Raw genomic sequence first — 17,323 nt, forward strand, 5'->3', positions numbered from 1 at the left:
TTCTCTTGTTAGATCAACCAACATGGCGGTTGTTTCATCGTTATTGATATCTCAAGGGATTTTGAGTCACATGGTTGCACACACTGTATTGGGATTCTTATCTTTTTTTATTTCAGGTTCTTCTTGATGATCATATTGTCAAGACGCAGACGATGAAAGGATCACCGTTCATTGGTCCATTCGAAACAGAAATCAAGGAATGGGAGATCAAACTAGTGAGTCAAATGTTCAATAATAATCACGAATCATTGTTTCGTAGCGTTGCGTCGAGTTTTATAATGCGTGACGATATGCTGCGCTAAGTTAAATTGCGCAATGTTGCGTAATTTCATGACGTATTGTTTCGTTCTGTTATGTTGCATTTGTCTAATTGTTACGTCGCGTTATGTTATTTTGCAATACATTATGATGCGCTGCGTGATGTTGCGTTGCGTTATGTTGCGTCACATCATGATGCGTTATGTTTTGTTAGGTTACTCTTGCTATTAGTCACTATCATTACGTACCGTTACCTTATACTACACTACGTTACGTTAAATAAAAACGTTTTCTAATCCTTTCATAGAATCTCATGCAAGACATTGTAGAATCCTGGCTCAAGGTAAGTCGAAAATTTTCCACCTGAAATTTTCCAGTTTTGCTTTACATTTATATCCTTTTCTGGTTTGTATAATATCTGCGTACTTATTTCTTCAAGGTTCAAGCATCCTGGCTGTACCTAGAGCCAATCTTCTCGTCTGAAGACATCCAGGCGCAGATGCCACAAGAGGGAGAGAAATTCAGAACAGTCGATAAACACTGGTAAGATGTACTGTTTATATTCAGTAACTCATACCTTTATGAAGTAAATCAAGGGTTGTGTAACGGTAGTGCACTCGCCTCTCACCTTTGCCTTTGGTCTCTCCCTTGATTCGAAAGTTTCCCTCTTTTCGCAAAACCTAACAAGATAAATTCTAATTTGATCTGTGAGTTAGCCATGCCCTGACCTAGATCAGCCCAGAGGTTGTTTCAGGGTTCAACCTGTGAGTTAGCCGAGCCCTGACTTAGATCAGCCCAGATGATGTTTCAGGGTTCGATCTGTGAGTTAACCATGCACTAACTTAGTTCAGCCCAAAGGTTGGTTCAGGGTTCGATCTGTGGGTTAACCATGCACTGACTTAGATCAGCTCAGAGGTTATAGTTTCAGGATATCAAATAAAATTTAAAAAGTTAACTAGTTAAAAAGTTAAAAAGTTTTTCTGTAACTTCTCTTTACTGGAATCAAGCTCTTTCCTTGATTGCGTCACCTCACCTGCTTTTACCGGCTTTCCAGTATTCCTGAGTGAAGGAAATAACAAAATATGTGGCCGCCATATTGGTGATATATGTCCTAAGAAACCCCCAAAAAATTTCGTTTAACTTGACCAATTTTGCGGCTATGAAAAACGTAGCAACGAGTTGATTGTTTCTGTTCTTGTTTATTCATTGCAGGAGGAAAATCATGACAGAAGCTGTAAAGAATCCAAACGCACTGGTTGTGACTTCCCAAGATCAAATGCTTGAAACACTCCAACACTCTGAGGTAAAGTAAAACCAACTCTTTACCCTGGGCGTAATGTTTTTCCATTTCAATGCACCCGTCATTCTCTAGAGTATTGTTTCTTTGTTTAATGGCTGCGCACGAAAGCACTTGAATATTAATATAACTTAAATAAAGAATCTTACTCTCAAGAGTAAGATGTTGCTCAAGGTCTCAATTATCAGTATGCACTCACACTTCATATAATAATATAACTTTAATACTTATATGGCGCTAATTCGCATGTGAATATGATCAAATGAATCATTGTCTAATTCTCTTCATTTTTGTAGGGTCTACTGGAAGACATTCAGAAGGGACTGAATGAATACCTGGAGAAGAAGCGCTTGTTTTTCCCAAGGTGAGAGTTTGGTCTTCAGTAACTTACATAATCTGTGCACCTGTGTAGATGTGATACTTTTCCTTGCTGTTATGTGATTGGCTGTTGCGCGCATTTAAAATTGTGTCTTAGAAGGAAGCCATTTCAAAGTCACTGTCGATTGTGATTGGCTGTTGCGCGCATTTAAACTTGTGTCTCAGAAGGAAGCCATTCTCAAAGTCACTGTCGATTGTGATTGGCTGTTGCGCGCATTTAAACTTGTGTCTCAGAAGAAAGCCATTTCAAAGTCGCTGTCGATTGTGATTGGCTGTTGCGCGCATTTAAACTCGTGGCTCAGAAGGAAGCCATTTCAAAGTCACTGTCGATTGTGATTGGCCGTTGCGCGCATTTAAACTCGTGGCTCAGAAGGAAGCCATTTCAAAGTCACTATCGATACCCTACGCAATCCTATCCAGTTCTAATCAAAACAGCTCGTATTTAAGCGAGACCAAAAACACAGGAAATGATCAAAATTTTTGTCATTATAATTTCTAGATTTTTCTTTCTATCGAATGACGAGCTACTCGAGATTCTATCCGAGACGAAGGATCCTCTGCGCGTACAGCCACACCTCAAGAAATGCTTCGAGGGAATCGCGAAACTCGAATTCAACGAATCAAAGGAGATTCGTGCTATGATCTCAGCTGAGGGTGAAGTTGTTAAGTTTCTTCAGAAGGTTATTCCTGCTGATGCTCGTGGTCTTGTAGAAAAATGGTTGCTACAGGTAAGGAAATCTGGCGATATATATATTATATTTTTTCTTTTTTTCTTTTATTCTTTTTTTCTTTTTTTCTTTTTTTTTCTTTTTTTCTTCTTTTTTTCTTTTTTTCTTTTTTGTTTTTGTTTTTTGTATTAGGTGAAGAAATTTAGTAGTTATGTTGGGACCGGTTGTACGAGCCTGGATATCGCTATCCTACGGATAAATCTTATCCAATGGATAAAATTATTGGATAGAAGCATCGCTTTATCCACTGGATAAGGATTTATCCGATGGATAGCGCTATATCCACCCTTCGTACAATCAGGCCCTGTTCCAATCTGGCTCACTTTCACTCTAAGTTCATGGATTTTCTATACACAAAACTCTCATGTTCGCGGAAGAAGCATGACTTGAGGAAAAACCCTCATGGCAATAGAGACAACATGAGAGTCCATTCGTCTTTTCATATGTGACGACGGAAAAATTCAAAACAGGGACCCGACCTGAAGGAAACAAAAACGTTTCTTAACGTTCTCAAGAGTTAAAGAAAGATATGAAGAAAAACATCTCTTCATATTTTTTCATTATTTCTTCATGATTTCATTAAGTCTTGAATTGTTTGCCTTGGCAGATCGAAAATGTGATGAAGCTGAGCCTACGTGAAGTAATGGCGGAAGCAGTAGCAGCATACCCCCAGACACCTCGTACAGAATGGGTGTTATCCTGGCCTGGTCAAGTGGTATTGGCTACAAGTATCATCTACTGGACAACAGACGTTACTGAGGTAAACTACTCAACACTGTATTGATACCCGCGCTTATCTACATGCTTATCCATGTTGTGTTACACTACCCAATGTTGCTTGCAACTTGTCACACAATCTCGTGCGCTTGCATGCGCCCATTACGGTGACATGAGAACATCATTGCCTAGTTTAACATTCCATTTCTTTATTACGCTGCGAGATTGCGAGACAAGTTGCAAGGAGCATTACCTGGTGTAAAACCGCCTTTGACAATTTTGGCATTTTTTGGAGTATTAGGCCTAGAACCTCAAACTCTCGTAAAAAGTCCCTTTGAAACATGCCCAGTAAGTTCAAGAGCATGTAGCAGCGTAGCAGCTTATTGAGCATGCGCCCAGTCCGAATAGTAGGTCACACGCTTAGATGTTGAGTCATGCTTTGCGCATGCTAAGTAGAGGCATTCTATAAACCCTTTTCAGGCGATGCAAAAGACTCAAGGACTACAGGAATACTATCAACACAGCACCCAACAGATCGAGGATATCGTAGGTCTGGTTCGAGGCAAGCTGTCCTCCATGGAGAGGATAACACTTGGTGCGCTGATTGTTATTGATGTCCATGGTAAGTACTTTATATTGAGCATTTATATGCGTGCTTAATATATTTTACTTCAATCACGCGGGAATTGGTTACTCAGTCTGCCCAGCTAGAAGTCAGATTGAATTGGTATTTAGAGGGTTAGATTTTCCAGAGTGAGAACCCGGAGAAAACCCCTCAAAGGACATGATACATTGATAACGGGTTTATACCCTAGCGAGACACACTGCACACAATGCCTTAGACAAGAATAACCCAAAGACAGTTTAGAGCGCCAAAATGCTGGCGGTTAGCAAATAAACGTCACATACTGCGAGGGACTGATTATTTTAAAATCCTCTAATAAATCATGTTTGTATTTCTTATTACTAGCAAGAGATGTCGTCGCAAAGCTGTTGGAGACGAACGTGGTGGACCCTGCAGATTTCCAGTGGATTAGTCAGTTACGTTATTATTGGGAGAAGAAAGCAGTTATGGTGAAGATGATAACAACCACGGTCAAGTACGCGTATGAATATCTTGGGAATACAGGAAGACTTGTTATTACACCCCTTACTGACAGGTGTTATAGGTATGAATGATATTAATGATGGTGGTGATACATAATGATGATGATACATAATGATGATACATGATGATGATGCATGATGATGATGATACATGATGGTGATACATGATGATACATGATGATGATGATACATGACGATGACACATGGTGATGATGATGATGATACATGATGGTGATACATGATGATACATGATGATGATACATGATGATGATACATGATGATGATACATGATGATGATACATGATGGTGATACATGATGATGATACATGATGATGATGATACATGATGATGATACATGATGATGATACATGATGATGATACGTGATGATGATACATGATGATGATAATTGATGATACATGATGATGATACATGATGATGATACATGATGATGATACATGATGATGATGGTACATGGTGATGATACATGATGATGATAATTGATGATACATGATGATAATACATGATGATGATACATGATGATACATGATGGTGATACATGATGATGATACATGATGATGATACATGATGATGATACATGATGACGATGATACATGATGATGATACATGATGATGATACATGATGATGATACATGATGATGACACATGATGATGATGCATGATGATGATGATACATGATGATGATACATGATGATGATACATGATGATGACACATGATGATGATGCATGATTATGATGATGATACATGATGATGATACATTAATTACATTTATATATTGTAATGGTCCATTCTTTCCCCACAGGACCCTGATGGGGGCATTACTGCTCAATCTTGGGGGTGCACCTGAAGGCCCAGCAGGGACAGGCAAGACTGAAACCTGCAAGGACTTGGCTAAAGCAGTGGCAAAGCAGGTTAGCTTTTATTCCTTACAATCTTGAGATCATTGCCTTTGTTTTTCTAATTTATTTTCATTCTTGTTTTCAGTGTGTTGTGTTTAATTGCTCTGACGGCCTGGATTACAAGGCAATGGGCAAGTTCTTCAAGGGTCTTGCACAATCTGGAGCCTGGGCTTGTTTTGATGAGTTCAACAGAATCGAATTAGAGGTATTCTTATGATCCATAAAACTACCCAGTCTCTCATAGAAAATCTTTCACCATTGAGTCATGCGGCATACCTACCCCTTCCTCCAAAAAATCTATTGTCGCACGTACCCTTATTACGTGGACGGTTTTTTGATTGACTATGAAAGAAATTCAGTGACACTTCGTCCCTCCCCTCCCCCATACCTTTACCTTTGTTGACACTACTTCCCCCTGCGTTCTCACATCCGTTGTCACTACCTCCCTCCCCTCCCCCTTACATTCGTTGTCACCACGTCCCTCCCCTCCCCCATACCTTTACCTTTGTTGACACTACCTCCCCCTGCGTTCTCACATCCGTTGTCACTACCTCCCTCCCCTCCCCCTTACATTCGTTGTCAACACGTCCCTTCTCTCCATCCTTACCTACATTATTTACCTTGACCTTCTTTTCCAGGTGTTGTCCGTCGTAGCGCAACAGATTCTGACCATCCAAAGAGCAGTGATGGAACGGTTTGATAAGTTTGTCTTTGAAGGAACAGAGATTTCGCTGGACCCAACATGTACCATCTTCATTACAATGAATCCAGGCTACGCTGGTCGTGCTGAGTTGCCTGATAATCTTAAGGTATCTCTTGAATTGCTTGTCAGATTTGGGCTGCAAGACATCTGTTATCGCCCGTTGTACTGCAATGTCCCTTGATTACAGACTCATACATTCAGGGTTAGCTTCATTTCAGTTCAGAACATTCACAAATACCAATGGTAAAATAAAGAATGCACAACCTCAATAATACAAACAGTTTGAAATTCGGACCACGGATTTTCACTGAAGCAGATTAATATTCTACGCAAAATCGGGGCAGGCACTGAGCAAAATGCACTATAAAGCGTTTTATCCTTGGCTAGAGTCTGATAATGTAAATTCGAAGCAGTCCGTGAATCCCTTTTCTTGCCCCTGGTTTTGTCAAAAAATATGGGAATTTTAATTGCTGTGGATGTAGAATTGACTGTTATTTCTGGGATGATCAGTCCCCTCCCCTCCCTCAAAATTCTAGATACGCCTTTGTTAATATGATTGTTATCTTGAATGATACTTTTTTCTGCAGGTTCTGTTTCGTACCGTTGCAATGATGGTCCCAGACTACGCGCTTATTAGTGAGATCAGCTTGTACTCCATGGGGTTTGTGAATGCTAGGAGTCTGTCGGCAAAGATAGTCGCCGTCTACAGGTTGTGTTCTGAGCAGGTAAGTAGGTAAAGGAAGTCGTCAGCACTGCGTTCTCTTGCCTCAGCCAAGGATGATGATGATGATGATACATGATGATGATGATACATGATAATGGTACATGATGATATATGATGATGATACATGATGATACATGATGATGATACATGATGATGATACATGATGATGATACATGATGATGATGATACATGATGATACATAATGATGATGATACATGATGATGATACATGATGGTAATACATGATGATGATACATGGTGATGATACATGATGATGATACATGATGATGATTCATGATGATGATACACGATGATGATACATGATGATGATACATGATGATGATGATACATGATGATGATACATGATGATGATACATGATGAAGATGATACTTGATGATGATACATGATGATGATACATTACTGATTACTGATGCCTGAAGATATTTTTGTTGTCCAGTTGTCCTCTCAGCATCATTACGATTACGGTATGAGGGCAGTCAAGTCTGTCCTAACTGCAGCAGGCAACCTCAAACTAAAGTTTTCTGATCAAGATGAGGAGATTCTAATGCTGAGATCGATCATGGATGTTAACTTACCCAAGGTTTGTTCCGATTTAAGACAAGAATAAAACACTGAAAGATGTATATCAAGAAACATTATATTATTCTAACTATTTCTCTGACGTGAGTACGCTGCAGCTTCTTTGTTGAATATAAGCAAACGTAGCCTTTTCAATTCCTTCCTTATGTAACCAACAATAGCATCAATAGTAGTAAAATACAAAAACAACAGCGACAACAACAACAATAACAACAGTAAAAAACATAAACAGCAGCAAATAAAAGAAAAAACTATAGAAACTACTCCATTGACATAAATTATCAGCACTGCTTTTGTAAATATCAGAGCGCACTTTGGATTCAATCTGTTTTTATTGGACAAGAATTGTGCTTAGCAAATTAACTTGGTATTTAATTTTTAGTTTGGTGGGGTGGGGTGGTTCAGTATATTCTTACATAGATTTCTACACTTACATAATATTTTTAGATCTAGAATTTTATCTATATTGTATTATTTAGATTTTAGTTTAGCACGTGCACATTCTAACGATACTTTAATGTAAGCTCCTGTGTGTCTACGTGAATAAATAAATTACTTACTTACTTCGCAGTTTTTATCGCAAGACTTGCCATTGTTCGAGGGTATCGTATCAGACCTATTCCCAGGCGTCACTCTACCCAAACCAGACCGTGGTGTACTGGAGGAGGCTATTGTGAGTAGTGTCATAGCATTTGGTTTACAACCTGTTCCTTGGTTCATTGAAAAGGTCATACAGGTGAGGTTTTGTGGACTGTTGTAAAATAGTTTGTTCTGTTTTTACACTGTCTTGTCCATTCTTTCTGAAACAATTCCTGCTTTTTGCGCACTCGCTGACCTTCCTTACATGCTACTTGCGTTCTTGCAATGCTTGATTTATTAATTGTTTGCTTATTACCTTCTTTCCTCCTCCTTGCTTCCCTCCCCTTCCCTTCCCTTCCCTTCCTTCCTCTCTCTCTTCGTTTCTTCCATCCATCCTTCCAACCATCTTCCTTCTTCTTCCCTCCCATTCTTTCTTCGCTTTCATTCATTTATCTTTTTTCTGTTACGATGTCATTTTCTTAAGATCTACGAGATGATGCTGGTACGACACGGCTTCATGATCGTGGGGGATCCCCTGGGGGGTAAGACATCAGCGTGGAAGGTTCTTGCTGCCGCCTTGACCAGACTGGGAAGCGATGAGTTCTCAGACGAAGTACCGGTTAGTAAAGACATATCTATTCCATTTCATCTCGTGTGCGAATGATATATACATTATTTTAAAACTCGTGCATTCTCGTTTTACCCAGGTTATTTACCGCATTATCAACCCCAAAGCAGTCACCATGGGGCAGCTATACGGCAGATTTGATCCGGTGTCCCACGAGTGGTCAGATGGTAGGTTATCTTTAATTTACATTAGTAACTCGGTCTTTGGATTGACATGGGCCACAGTAAGGTACCGCCACAATGGCCGTGTCACGTGGTGTCTGCGATACTTGCGTTTTAACGTTCGTTTGTTGTTTAATGATTTATCTCTTGAATTCACACATTGATGGACGTTGTAGCTGAAGCTCAACTCCAGACCAGAACATTCGAAGTACGCCGCAATGGCCGTGTTACGTGGTATCTGCGATACTTGCGTTTAAACGTTCTTCGTTTGTTGTTTAATGATTTATCTCTTGAATTCACACATTATTGATGGAGTTTGTAACTGAAGCTCTGCTCCATACCAGAACATTCGATCCACCATTGTAGAGCTGCATCTAACCATTGTGATAAGATTCTTATATCTTCATTCCTTATGAGTCCATACAATCATTCATTAACTCGTGGATTTTTATTTCGTCAAAAGGCGTTCTTGCCAACACATTCAGAGAGCACGCGTCTTCAACGACAGCGGATCGTAAATGGATTGTATTTGATGGTCCTGTGGATGCTGTGTGGATAGAAAACATGAATACTGTGTTGGATGATAATAGAAAGGTACGTGTCACCTTCGCTTTTAATTTCCCTCACGATATCTTTTTCTTCGAATCTTCTTACTTGCCTTCTCGTTCTCCTCCTCATGTCCCTTCTCCTTCTCCTTCTCCTTCTCCTTCTCCTTCTCCTTGTCCTTCTCCTTCTCCTTGTCCTTCTCCTCGTCCTTCTCCCTCTCTCTCTCTCCCTCTCTCTCTCTCCCTCTCTCTCTCTCTCTGCTTATTATAACGTTATTTTCATAATGTATATTATTACAGTTGTGTCTGATGAGTGGAGAAATCATTCAAATGAGTTCATGTCAAAACATGATCTTTGAACCCCAAGATTTAGAGCAAGCATCTCCCGCTACTGTCAGCAGGTATCACATACTTTAATTCTCAGTCATTTGTATAAACCCTAATTTCTCTTTGCTGTACCTAACCGGATATGAAGATGTACCTCGGGGCTCCATCATCCATCTTACTTTCCCGCTTCCTCGTGGTTACTGCTACCGGATGTGAAAATGCACTTCCGGTAATACGTCGGCCATCGCACACGCCTCCTCTCCCTCTTCCGAAAAAAATCCACACACTACCCTCCCCCCTCCCATTCTATATATTCGTATTGTATGTATGAATGTATGATTAACCGTACTTTCCCTATTTTGCCATCAATGACACCATTTCCTCATTTTGCTTTTCTTCATACTGCATCCCCCTCATCCCGGTTCCATATATTCTTAATGTGTGCATGATTAACAGTACTTTCCCTATTCTGCCATTGCTGACACACCTTCCCTTGTTTCCCCAGATGTGGCATGATTTACATGGAACCAGTAAAGCTAGGTATCGAACCGTTAGTCTCATCGTGGATGGAAAAAGAATATCCTCAAAACTTGACAGACGCGTCCAGAGAATCCATTCAGGTACTATAACTACGACACAGTAGAATTTCTAGATTCATTTGACTTTAGGTTCTGGAGATATTTGAGAACAAAATCTAGGGTTTTCCTCACGTCTATTTCGGGTCCGATAAGATAACAATAGACCTCTTTACCTTGGACGTAATGTTTCCCCATTTCATGCCACATGATACTCACTTGAGAATATAAGATTCTTTGTTTGAGTTGTATCCAAATTTATGTTTCTTCTCATTGAACAATCGTTAAAAATAAAAAAAGATACTCACCCACACGTGGTTTTTAATGGGAAAGCATTATTCTCAAGTTGATTTGTTTTGATCGGAACCCTTAGTAGTTCCAAAATTATTTGAACATTATATTTTTTCTTTGGTATGACAATCTAGCTATTCAAACCTAAATATACATCATAGCAATTATAATGAAGGATCGTTGATTTCCTTAGATGATGTTTGATTGGCTGTTACCAGCCTGTATCGATTTCGTCATACGTAACTGTCGAGGGTTTGTTAAGATGTCGTCAATGCACATGACAGTAGCCATGCTGACCCTGTACTCTTCTCTACTCGACGAACTAAGGTAAAATAGACGTACTAGGAATCTTTACTGAGATAGCGAACATGTGGCATTGTGGTCTAGCTTGGGTACAAACATCCATTTTTCATCATGGTGTTCTTTGTACCGAAGCCAGACCTAAAGGCATGGTGTTTGTCAAATTTATGAATACCCTTTTCAGGGGTGGATCCAGGATTTTTTCAAGGGGGGGGGGGGGGGGTTGTAGCCTTGATTGAGGTACTTCTTTGGCGGGAAAGTAGCACAGGGTTCCGAAACGGAAGTAGATCTTATGGAAATGATTATTTGCTGCAGGCGAGCATGGTTGTTTCAGGTCCCACACACGGCGTATAGACAAAAAGCGAGCGAAATGTGTTCGGCACCCCTGTTTTAATAAAATTAAAATCGTGATGCTGTTGGTGTTGTCATGAAAATAATAATAAAAATAATGATAAATCACGATGGCTCTCATAGGGGGGGTTGCAACCCCCAAAACCCACCCCTAGATCCGCCACTGCCTTTTGGTAATTATGTTGTATTGGTGCTTGCTGATGCATTGTGATGTTGCAGAACTCGATCTGAGAGCCCTGACTTTTCCTGTTAGTCCAGGGATTTTTTCAGGGTGCGATAAAATTGATGTTTGGTTGATCTGAGCTCGAATCACACGAAATATTGGGCCAGCAGACAATCTAGTCAGCATCATGCGATACCATTGCAACCTGTTATTTATATACTCGGTTGACAGTGTTCAGTCACTCTTTCATATCGTTTATACAGTATTGTACTTTATATTTTAGCCAGGGTAAATAAACTATTAGTTTTCTTTGATTAGTATAGAGGCTTTGCTCCATCACGTGATGGCAGCCATGACAGGAGGCACAACAATAGAGTCGTTCTTCCCTGGAAAACTTAATTCTTTCTTGTGCAAATCAGATCAGACCAGATTCTATTGTTCCTGCCTCCTGTCATGGCTGCCATCACGTGATGGTGGAGAGTCTCTATTGGCGTAAAGTTTTTCTATTTGTCAAGCATTACGTACATCAACCGCCTGCGGGCAAAATCTCAAATGAATTACTGAGACTTAAAAATGGTCTGGAATAAATAGGAAAGAGAGTTTTTTTGTTTTGCAGGGAGTCTCCTGACGAGAAAAAGAAGTACTCATCTGAGGATGATTCATTTGAAGATGACGAAGACGAGACAGACGCACGAAAAGACGAGAAGCCACCAAGAACAGAAGCCGAGATCATGCAGTGGTTACAGTCACTCTTCTTGTTCTCCTTGTGTTGGTCAGTTGGAGGTCATCTTGATCGTGATTCCAGGGAGAAATTCAGTGATTTCGTCAAAGTATTGGCAGCAGGAACCAACAAGCAACACCCAAGGTATGGACAAATCTTTCCCTTCCGTCACTTCCATCCCCTTCAACCGACGGGAGGGTGATACGTAACCGGAAGGGGGAAGGGGAAATAGCTATTGGGGATATCCATTTTACAATACCATAGAAGAGTCATCTTCTCCGTAGCAAGAGGAAGACACCTTGTGGTGGTGTCGGAAGAAGTAGGTGGGAGAGTGTTTTTTGTGGGGGGAAGGGAAAGTATGTCATCTTCTCCGTAGCAAGAGGAAGACACCTTGTGGTGGTGTCGGAAGAAGTAGGTGGGAGAGTGCTTCCTGTTGGGAAAGGAAAAGTATGTCATCTTCTCCGTTGTGAGATTAAGACACCTTGGTGGTGGTGTTTGGAGTAGTAGGTGGGAAAGCGCTTCCTGTGGAGAGGGAGAAGTATTCTTCATTGTACATTTTTAGGAGGAGAGTTATTGGTCGTACTTAGTCGTATGAAAGACGCCTTGGTGTTTTTTGGGGGGGGGGGGGGGGGGGGGAGGGGGCAGTGGCTAATATTCAGTCTTCTTGTACACACCATTACATAATGTTTATTCGAAAAGTATCTTAAAAATAATATCGTCCGTAAAAACTAACAACGATGGCGTTTAAGGCCACAGTTAAACTATGAGAATGTCAGATTGTAATATTTGAGGGGTTTTTATCATACCTTGTTTGAAGGCCTAAGGATCTCAAGCTACCCAAAACCCACCAGTTTCCCGGCAAGGGAATCATTTACGATTATTTCTTCGATAAATCAACGTTTGGCACTTGGCACCCGTGGGAGAAAAATGTTCCAGCTACTGAAATACGAGCAGACTTCAAGGTAACGTATGGTATTAAGTTAATAGAAACTCTCCCCTTCCCTCTCCTCCCTCGTCTTTCTTTTCCTGCTAACTATCGTGTGTTTGGGGGGGGGGGGTGGGGGGGTGGGGGGGGGAGGGAGGGGAGGTATTGGTTGTGTACTCCTTCATTACCCCGCCGTCAATGTCACTGGAAGTATACTTAATCGTACATACTTTTTAAATGTGGTCAGCCAAGTGATGTTATTATTGCAACCACCGAAACAGTTCGGCAGGAATACTTCCTGGGACTGTTATTGGCCCACGAGAAGCCTTTGCTGTTTGTTGGTCCTACTGGAACTGGAAAGTCAGCCATTACCAACCATTTCATTCTCAGGATGCCTTCAGACAGGTAACGCAACGTGGTGTTATGTAGCGCAATTATTATTCACGCGTGAATACATCATAAGTTGTCTTCAGACAGGTAACGCAACGTGGTGTTATGTAGCGCAATTATTATTCACGCGTGAATACATCATAATTTGCCTTCACACAGGTAACGCAACGTGGTGTTATGTAGCGCAATTATTATTCACGCGTGAATACATCATAATTTGCCTTCACACAGGTAACGCAACGTAGTGTTATGTAGCTCAACTGTTATTCATGCATGAATACATCAGTAGTGCTTTAATAGCCCCCCAACACCGTGATGATAAATGATAAATGGTGATACATGATGATGATGATTGTAATGATGGAGATGACGATGATACATGATGATGATACATGATGATACATGATGATACATGATGATACATGATGATACAAGATGATGATACATGATGAAGATACATGATGATACATGATGATACATGATGATGATACATGATAATACATGATGATGATGATACATGATGATACAAGATGATGATACATGATGATACATGATGATAATACATGATAATGATGATACATGATGATGATACATAATGATGATACATGATGATGATACATGATGATGATACATGATGATGATACATGATGATGATATGATGATGATACATGATGATGATACACGATGATGATACATGATGATGATACATGATGATGATACATGATGATGATACATGATGATAATACATGATGATGATGACGATACATAATGATGATAATAATATTACATGATTGTAATGGTACATGATAATGATTATTTGTAATATGAAGATCATAATGATGATTGTGAATTCATATTTTTAGTTACATTGCAAACTTCATGAACTTCTCAGCCCAAACCACCTCAAACCAAACCCAAGATCTTATCTTATCCAAACTAGACAGGTAGGGTTCAAATAGCATTGATACGTGTATTTCTTAGATTTCAAGTATGTATATGAATGAATGTTGATAGAGTATGTTGTCCCATAGACGCAAGCGAGGAACATATGGTCCTCCTATTGGTAAGAAATGCGTGGTGTTTGTAGATGACCTGAACATGCCAGCTAAAGAGAAATATGGTGCACAGCCACCTATTGAGGTCTTGAGGCAGTGGGCGGATCATGGATACTGGTTTGACCGGTTTGTATTCTACCTTAATTTTATTGAGTTTGCTTGCCTGCTTGCCTGCTTGCCTGCTTGCCTGCTTGCCTGCTTGGCACATCAGTTCTCCATCTAGTCGACCTACCAATTTATTTATTTGTTTGCATACATACATACATACATACATACATACACTTTATTTAACCTCGAATTTCGGAGTAGCTTACAAAGCTAATATCTTCGAGAGAAAAAAAGGGGAAAAAAAAAAAAAAAAAGAAAAGGGCTATTGAATAATGATTATAAAACTATTATATAATGGTAATTAATATTTACATATGTACACTATATACACTATTTTGCAGAATCAGTTCAATTTCAATGTTGATGAGTAGTTACTCGAAAGAGTCATACTTTAGTATATTACAACGGAAGTCCAAAAAGTTTGAGGTTCTAAAAGTATCCGGCAGTGCATTCCATAAAGTAGCAGCTAAATAAGAAAAAGAGTGAAGGCCATATGTAGTTGTTCTAGGTTTAGGGAGAGACAGAATGTAGTTACCGCGTAAATTATAGGAAGTAGACCGCTTGTTGCTTGTTTTCTTGTTTTCTCTGTCTCTTTCTTTACATTTTTATCCTTCTGTCAAGTGCTTTATTAACGTTTAACAACTATATCTGTTCACAGGAAAGACACATCAGTTCTACATCTAGTCGACCTGCTAATGGTAGCTGCGATGGGTCCCCCTGGAGGAGGAAGAAACGAAATCACACCAAGATTCCTGTGTCATTTTAACGTCATATCTATCGACTCATTCAGCGTCAACACCATGAAAAATATCTTCTCGATCATCATGGATTGGCATTTCAACCGAGGGTTTGAAAATCAACTGCGCCGCTTTTCCAAGGTATCTAATAACTTATTTACATTAATCGATAAAACGTTTGGAAGAATAACCTTTCCATACAGCAATAAAACTCCTCTTTTATGAAAGATATACGATACCAGGCACTTCCTTACGTCCTCGGTGGTTCTTTTACGTCCCTTTGATATTGGTTAGTGATTATGAAATGTGGAGAGACGGGACCGCTATTTTATTTAATCATCCGAGCCAATTCAAAGTCTAACCATTTGTAGATGTAATTACAAAGGCCTTCAGCACTTTCTCCTCAGTTACTAAAGACCCCGAGTGTTGGTCCGGCCGCCAAGGCTTGAACCCACTACCTCCCACACAACAGTTCGATGCTCAACCAAAGTGTCGGTAATTCTTGATTTGCCGCTGACCATGAATAATAGGTTATAATTAATATCGATCCCGCTGACCATCAATATTGTTTTCAGATAATGATAAGCGCCACCATAGAGGTGTACAATCAAGCTATCTCGAGTTTTTTACCAACGCCTTCCAAGTCACACTATGTGTTTAACCTCAGGGACTTCTCTCGTGTGGTGCAGGTTAGTAGACGTAACAAAATCAATGCTTCCGATAGAGTTCTTTCTAGGATTTTAGCAGATTCATCGCTAAACTAAAAAGGACACTGCGCGATAGTACCGTTTTTCATATTTGATTGTACAGTGATTTCTCTATTAAGAGAAATATTCTGTTCCCTTAGAGTGGTTTTACTTAGCCCGTGAAATAGTTAGTACATGAATGAAGATTAGTAGATCTTATTTCCATTTTCTTTTGTGTTTATTTGACTCTTAAAACAAGTATTTTTTGTTTGGGCACGGGTTATATTCATTTAGAGGACACTCTTCATTAAACGGACAGCAAGTTGCACCATAGAGTGGGATCTCTTTTCGAAGAGTTGTCTGTTAGCTAATCAGAGCGCTCCATTTCCAATAATTTATTCAGTATCATCTCCCTGGTTGTACGGTCTTCACTTTTTACTCCTATTTATGCTGTAAAACAATGAACCTCTATTCAGTGGACACCAGGCAAAGTCCCATGCAAAGGTATCCACTAAGAGGTACCTTCAACAGCATAATACTGACAATGTTGTTGTAATGATATTGACAGGGCATTCTCTTGTTCCCTGGGGTGTGTGCTACTGACAGTGGGAAGATCATTCGTTTATGGGTCCACGAGGTGTACCGTGTGTTCTATGACAGGCTAGTGGACAGACAGGACAGGGAGTGCTTCTTTGAGATCGTCAAGGTAAACTCAAAAACGACCTTGAAATACTCTCACAAAGAATATATTGATATCTGCAACAGTGACAACAAAGCAACAGTATAAACAAAAGCAACAACAGAAATAACAACAGCAGTAGCAATGAGCTGCAACAGCAACAACAGCAACCATTACAATCTTAGCAACAACAGCAGCAACAACAAGAGCAACACTAACGAAAAACGGGATTAGTAAAAACCACCAAGTGATGCAACATATACAACGACAACATAAATGGATTGCAATTTGTCTATCTTCTTAACTGGAATTATTTTCAATTCCAGAATGTGGTAGGAAACGAGTTCAAAGAGAAAATCAACACCGTTTTTCACCATCTTGTTGAAAGAGGTGGTCAAGTAACTGATGACACCCTAAGGAGGTATGAATGTTCGTATGTGAGAAAGAAGATCTGAAAGAGCTAATAGCTAAAATTCCCTCTTTCGGCATCTTCAACACCCTCCACCCACCCCATCACCCACCTATTCCCACCCACCAAGCCCCCCACACCACCACTGCCAACCCACTTTGCTATCCACCCACACCATTAACATACACCATTACCAACCCACCCACACCACTACCACCAACCCACCCACACCACCATCACCAACCCACCCATACCAACCAAC

At 40.0% G+C, this 17,323-nt stretch overlaps 1 protein-coding gene across 1 annotated transcript in view; it reads left to right on the plus strand.

Moving 5' to 3' along the window:
• LOC116305165 (dynein axonemal heavy chain 3) overlaps nt 1-17,323 on the plus strand; it is a 65,904-nt gene that overhangs the window by 15,954 nt on the left and 32,627 nt on the right. Inside the window, exons 19-48 of the mRNA XM_089026118.1 lie at nt 117-215; nt 566-601; nt 698-801; nt 1,471-1,561; nt 1,852-1,919; nt 2,433-2,661; nt 3,269-3,421; nt 3,859-4,000; nt 4,349-4,547; nt 5,308-5,416; nt 5,490-5,609; nt 6,043-6,213; nt 6,695-6,832; nt 7,289-7,432; nt 8,003-8,167; nt 8,495-8,629; nt 8,718-8,805; nt 9,263-9,393; nt 9,645-9,745; nt 10,177-10,291; nt 10,731-10,864; nt 11,968-12,216; nt 12,890-13,034; nt 13,245-13,402; nt 14,251-14,331; nt 14,419-14,568; nt 15,209-15,428; nt 15,863-15,976; nt 16,542-16,679; nt 16,979-17,073. Coding sequence (XP_088882244.1) covers nt 117-215; nt 566-601; nt 698-801; nt 1,471-1,561; nt 1,852-1,919; nt 2,433-2,661; nt 3,269-3,421; nt 3,859-4,000; nt 4,349-4,547; nt 5,308-5,416; nt 5,490-5,609; nt 6,043-6,213; nt 6,695-6,832; nt 7,289-7,432; nt 8,003-8,167; nt 8,495-8,629; nt 8,718-8,805; nt 9,263-9,393; nt 9,645-9,745; nt 10,177-10,291; nt 10,731-10,864; nt 11,968-12,216; nt 12,890-13,034; nt 13,245-13,402; nt 14,251-14,331; nt 14,419-14,568; nt 15,209-15,428; nt 15,863-15,976; nt 16,542-16,679; nt 16,979-17,073 — 4,022 coding nt within the window. The remainder of the gene's footprint in view (nt 1-116; nt 216-565; nt 602-697; nt 802-1,470; nt 1,562-1,851; nt 1,920-2,432; nt 2,662-3,268; nt 3,422-3,858; nt 4,001-4,348; nt 4,548-5,307; nt 5,417-5,489; nt 5,610-6,042; nt 6,214-6,694; nt 6,833-7,288; nt 7,433-8,002; nt 8,168-8,494; nt 8,630-8,717; nt 8,806-9,262; nt 9,394-9,644; nt 9,746-10,176; nt 10,292-10,730; nt 10,865-11,967; nt 12,217-12,889; nt 13,035-13,244; nt 13,403-14,250; nt 14,332-14,418; nt 14,569-15,208; nt 15,429-15,862; nt 15,977-16,541; nt 16,680-16,978; nt 17,074-17,323) is intronic.

This window comes from Actinia tenebrosa, unplaced genomic scaffold, assembly GCF_029948245.1.
Source record: "Actinia tenebrosa isolate PJP-AT-01 unplaced genomic scaffold, QUT_ActTen_1.0 PGA_scaffold0__85_contigs__length_37466705, whole genome shotgun sequence".
Taxonomy (NCBI): domain Eukaryota; kingdom Metazoa; phylum Cnidaria; class Anthozoa; order Actiniaria; family Actiniidae; genus Actinia; species Actinia tenebrosa.